The following is a 6,000-nucleotide window of genomic DNA, read 5'->3' as shown; positions in this document are numbered from 1 at the left end:
AGTGAAACCATCACTTACTTTGATGCACAAGCACAAAGATTGATCAAAGCTTCCACGTCGGTGAAGTGAAGTGCAGATGCAAACCGAACACGGAACTTTAGACTGTGAGGGCATCTCACCTTAGGGATGTAGTGGAGTGCACAGTCAACCTTTATTCAGAGATTTTGTAGGATGGGTGGGGATCATACACCTCTGCTACATCAAACTCTGTATTACTCCTGTCGTTTCTTTCAGTGGGAGATGTCATCTTTTGAGCACGTTAATGTACGCTTCCACACCAATGTTCACTGAGAGCACAGGTGGCATAGCCTGAAAAGTAGCTCTGCTATGTTGTTCATTCTGTACACATGACATCTATTGCACTTCTGGCTATCCTGGGAGAGGGATCCCTCATCTGTTGCTCTCTGTAAAGTTCCTTTGTTTTTTTTTCTCCCTGTTAAAAGGGTCTTTTGGGGGAGTTCCTGTACCGATGTGAAGGTCCCAGGACAGAGGATGTAGTATGTGCACAAATTGTAAAGCCCTCTGAGGCAGATTTGTGATTTTGGGCTTTACAAAATAAATTGAATTGAATTGAAAAAGAAAGTGCCTGAAAATGAAGTGAGTGAATGTGACTGACCTGTGTTTCTGTGCTCTCCTCCCTTCTCTGCAGCTGGATGCTTGGTGAAGCATGGTGGTGAAGATGGTTAGACCGCACTTAATGGGGCCATTGTCATGGAGCCGGGTCAAATGCCCGAGCATAATCGGAACAGGAGTCCTTTATCTGCTGCTGCTGTCAACCTGTCTCGGCCAAGACACAGAAGGTAAAGGCAGTTCCCATTCTCTGTCTCTTTATCCATCTCTTTTTCGGTCAATGCGTCTGTCTTTGTCTTCATCTTTTCTCTCCGTTATATAATTGAGAGTCTAATCAAGTTCGCTCAGGTGGGATTTAATATCAGGATTGTGCACAAGGCTTTCTGTGTGGCACAAGAAGTAACGTTTCTTTCAGCACCATCAACAGGTCATCATTTTTACTTTGTCCAGCACTTTAATATCTACCTGCAAATACCTACACAATATGTGTACATGTTTATTGCTGATTAGTATATGTTAGTGTTCTTGCTAAACTAAGATTGTGAACATGGTATGTTACAATAGCCTTATTAGCATCTTAGCATAATGCTCATTTTGTGAGATAGCTTATAAATGTAAAGGTCCCAAAATCGTACATCCTGTTTACGGCCTCTCACTTTACAATGTAAGAATAATCTCAAATTAATTTGATAATATAAATAGTTGCCAGGGGTATTTTTAATGTTTAAAAAAAACCACCCACGTTCTCATGAACCTGAACTGAGAGCAAACTGAAGCAAGGTAAGACAGAAATGAAGTCATCACCGATGGGAGAGCTCAGCATAATACTCTCTTGACTTTCTGCTCGATTTGTCAGAATATTAATACACCATTTAACTCTTAGTCCTTGCAATTTATCTGGTTGGCATTTAGCTGACAGGGCTATGCGGCCAAAGGTGAATGACTGCGAGTGTATTTGCTTCCGTGCAGAGGGGTAGAAGGGGAGTCTGTGCAGGCATCCAGATCAACCTGGATTCATCCGTCTCTCCTCTGTTCCTCCACATCGCACATGTCCACCTGCATTTAATTACGCCTTTAAAACTGTGTCTCCCAAACAGGGTCTCAACAACAGGTTTGCAGGTCTTATTCTGGCAGATATACTGAGAATAGTTTGTTTTAATGAGCCTGGATATTCCGGGTTTGACAGACAACACGTTACTCTGTGTGGGTCCCGTTACAAGTGTGTTTTTAATGAGCTCGAGTCCTGGGACGAGCGGCTGATTTTAGCTGTTTGGACCCTGCGTGACAAGAGTTGTTTTGTGTTTTAATTAGCTTCTGTCCCAAAGTACAGTAAGAGAGTGACGAGAGTACTATTTTTAATGAGGGTGTGAGACAACACAATGTGTCAAATGCGGCATCTTGGCTGAAAGTGTAGTAGCTCCAAACCCATTTACTCCTGTTTGTTTTCCTCGAACAACCTGTCATAACGTACTAATTAAGATCATAACATTTTGATGCTCATTACTGAGACCAGTTTGACTTGTAGCACAACACAAACCGTTTACTCTAGCTGTTGTTGACGGGTTCAAATTTAAACTCGCTCAGTGTTGCTCGCACCGACAGCAGCAGACTGAAATGCAAACCCTCTGCTCTGGTGAATTCCTGTACTTGACTTGACTCTGATGATGAATTCATTTGAAGCCTGCGGCGTGTAGCCGGTGCTTCACTGTTTTAATTGAATGCGAGTAATCTCGAAGGATGAACAAGACACAACAGACGGCATAGAAAGTGTTACGCTTGAGTCGTCGTATACTGAGTGTGATGATGTGTGTGTGGACCTCTGTGGTCGTGCCGCTGTCGCACCTGTCTGTGAGGGTTCCTGCATGACGATGAAACAGTGTGCTGGTTTGTGTGTGTGTGTGTGTGATAATATTCCTGTGATGATGTGGCACAGCTGCAGTGTGTTGAATGACACAAATTGACAAAAAAAGAGAGAGGGGTGCAATACCGTATCAACCAGATATTTGCAGATAGCTCCTCTCGCACCGTGACTTTCTCTGGCCAGCCAGCATTCTCGATAGTTGCACAAAAGGACTCTGACTCCATGCAAATGGCAGCTCCTAGTGTGACTGTGACTCTCTCCCAAACCGATTCCCACTCGCCAACCCTTTACTACGGAGTGTCGCTCTGAATGAACTGACACTCGCAGCTGTGAGGTAGGGCAGGAATAAACAGGTACATGGTGCTGAACACTCTTCCCCCATGTACCAAACCACCTGTATGCTCACCATGGTGTGACGCAATATTTAATCTTTAGTTCCCCGCACATTGTGTTATTTTCATCCCACCGTCATAAAAGTGTATACAAGTGTTGTGTGCAAAGCCAAAGTATTGTTTATCGAATAGCAAGTCAGAATTCAGTATTGATGTGATGTTTCACCCATTTTACCACCCAGTTCTTCACCAGAGGGGCTGCTGTGGCTCAGGGTGTACAGCAGGCCGTCCTTTAATCACAAGCTTTGATCCCTGGCTGCTCTTGTCCGCATGTCAAAGTGTCCTTGAGCGAGACACTGAACCCCAAGTGGCTCCCTGGGCGCTTTACAGCCTCCCAATGCTTAAGATGGGCTACATGCAGGGGTCAGATTTCATGTATATGAATGGGACGATAAAAAATGCAATCAAAAAGTTAAAGCACTTCTTTTTGAATGTTGTACTCTTCCACCCCACACTGGCCTTTAATATAGGAAAACCAAGCAGATTAATTGTCTGTCAATTGCCACATAGCACGAGACCAAATGATATCTCCATCCAGACCTCTAAATCACTGCCCCCTCTTTCTGCAATTCATATAGCAAAACCAGAAATAACCCAGAATGTTGTGATTATAGTTTCATACACCCCTTGGTAATATCTAGACAACTAATTGTACTTAAAAGTGTTTTCACAATGTAGTTGTTGGTACCGGAGGTTGTTCTTCTGACCACGATACATTTTGAAACAACCACGATACATTTACCGTTTTCAACCTCCCTGAAACAGAATAATACATCAACAGTTGAATGCAGTCATGTATCCGTATCATGCAGGCGATAATACCTTTGTGAACTCGACACTGTTCATTAATTGTGTGACTATGGTATTGTGCTATTGATGTCTTTCTTGTATTAGACTCTATTGTGCAGGTGTTTGTGACACGTTGTGCCCGCCCCTTGAGCGTCTGTAGGCTATGATGGAGGATGACAGTCTATGTGCTCATGACAAATATGCTACACCGCTAATGTCATTTGTGCCAGTGTGGTGGGCTGGTACTGCAGATTTATGGTATATTTTTTTGTGTGTCAGTATGTGTGGGGGGCGTCAGCTTTCAAGGTGATTTTAATATTTATTACAGCTTGACTTTGGTGTTAGATGTTTCATCCGAAGTGAACGTCTCTCCCATCTGTACTCACTTCAGCCCTGCCGTCTCTACTTTGTTGATCTTTATCCCTCTCACCACCTTTTTTTTCCCCTCTCTTTCATTTCTTCTCATCATTAGTGAGCTCTGGAGGTGATGGTTGGTGTTTTTCTCTCTTTGGGAAGAGGCCAGGTCTCTATATCCCCCTGCCTCCATTAGTCATGCTAAGCAGGTCTAAATACATCCTGGCTCCTGCTCTGCACTTAAAGGCAACTTGTGGAGTTTTCTTGCAAACACCTCGTGTCCTTGAGGTCAAAATGTCCCTTTGAATAGCAGATTTTTAGGATTACAACTTGGGAAATATGTTGTTCATTCCACAGTGTCTTTCAAACGTAGCCCTGTAATGCTACCAGTAATAGACAAACACGTATCAGGGTATCTTTTAAGCAGAGACATGCCATTGATCTTCTCATCGGTTTTACCCAAAATTTCGATCTATTCCTCTTAAAATATTCTTTACATCCTCATCTCTTCCTAACCAGAGTCCAAATCCAGCTATAGCTACAGACAGCAATGTGGATCTTACAGATGCCGGTGTTTATGTATTTTCACCATGTGTCCTCAGAACAACTACCGTCTGATTACCACCACTACTGCTGTCGGCTGTGTTCAACCCCTCACCGGCCGGGACATACTGAGACATAGACAGAGAGAGGGAGAGAGTCAGGATAATGGATAAGCCAGCACAGTGACAAAGTGGTGATCCCTACATCACTGAGCCTGACACTGTGTGTGTGTGTGTGTGTGTCTGTGTGTGCGTTTTCTCCAGAGATGCATCAATCTAACACAAGGTCACACTGTCTCTCCTTTCTTTTTACTCCTCTCTTCACAACCCTCCATCCACACTTCTCCTCTCTTCTTTAAATCTTTCCTCCGTCCACCAATCCCCTGCTTTTTCCTTCTCCGTCTCCTTGGATCGTCTCCTCTCACCTCTCCGTTTTTGTCCCCTCTGTGCCTCCTCTGTCCTCCATGGATGAATGGATCGGGAGGGGGGAGTAAAGAAGGATGGATGGAGAGATGAATGGGTGATGGATGAACGGCTGGCTGGTTGGGTAGCGGAGGGAAAGACGGCGAGGAATCGGACCCCAGGGAGAGGTGCAGATTGGTGTACATGCTGATGGAAGCTCAAAAAGGACATGACACACAAGAACTTTTAGAGGAAAAACACCCTTTCCGTCAGCTCCTGCATTCCAACCCTTTTACTACCTATTGCCCATGTTTGAAAGAAGTGTAGTATATTTTCAGAAGTCAGTAGGCCTACCGTAGCAAAAGGTTTTAATATGTGGGTTGAAAAGCATTGTGGGCCGTGTAGCGGAACAGACACCGTGGCATCTGCTTGAATGAATGACAGAAATTACAAGCTTGACTTCTTGTTTTAACATTTTCATTTGCGCTGTTTTAATAATGTCCTTTTAAGAAGTAAATGATCTCAAAGGGCCTCTTTGCATGGCAATTAAGTTATATCGAAAAGGCCTAATATGTAATTAACTTACAAACCCTGTGGAATACTATTAGTGGCTAAACGCCCACACATACTGTTCACAATGTTGGGTCACTTTAATGCCATTAATCCTCATTCATGTTGTATGTAAAGGACACATGTTTCTGCAGGTTTGTCTTCAGGCTAAAGTAAAAGCTTTTCTTTTTTTATTAAATGACATCTCATATGAATGCATATTGAATGGCAGACTCTTCCATCTCCCAACTTGTTATATTATCAATTTCACTTCAGTCTTACTCACAAGAGTGAACAGTTTCATCATAAAATGTTTGCTTTGCCATTTTTTCTGAGTGTGCCGCATCCAAATTCTGTGGCCATCAATCAACAGTGAAAGCAGCTTTTTCAGACTCCTCTCTCCTCAGAAATCGGATCAACAAAGACGTCTCTTGAGATAACTTCCTTCTTTTCCACATATTATTCCAGCATATTTTTGGAGTTCACCATAACTTTGTTTTCCCATTCACAGTCTAGACTCCAGGCAAGGTAGCCAAGCGAC

General features: G+C 43.2%; 1 protein-coding gene across 1 annotated transcript in view; it reads left to right on the top strand.

Annotated features, from left to right (window-relative positions):
* Positions 1-679: 679 nt before the first annotated feature.
* LOC306794592 (protocadherin-15-like) overlaps positions 680-6,000 on the top strand; it is a gene marked incomplete at both ends in the record, with an annotated part of 105,038 nt that continues 99,717 nt past the window's right edge. Inside the window, one exon of the mRNA XM_079292706.1 lies at positions 680-800. Coding sequence (XP_079148832.1) covers positions 680-800 — 121 coding nt within the window. The remainder of the gene's footprint in view (positions 801-6,000) is intronic.

Source organism: Melanostigma gelatinosum (assembly GCF_949748355.1).
Source record: "Melanostigma gelatinosum genome assembly, chromosome: 21".
NCBI lineage: Eukaryota > Metazoa > Chordata > Actinopteri > Perciformes > Zoarcidae > Melanostigma > Melanostigma gelatinosum.
Note: the sequence above shows the minus strand (reverse complement) of the source record. Positions and strands in the feature narration are given on the sequence as shown.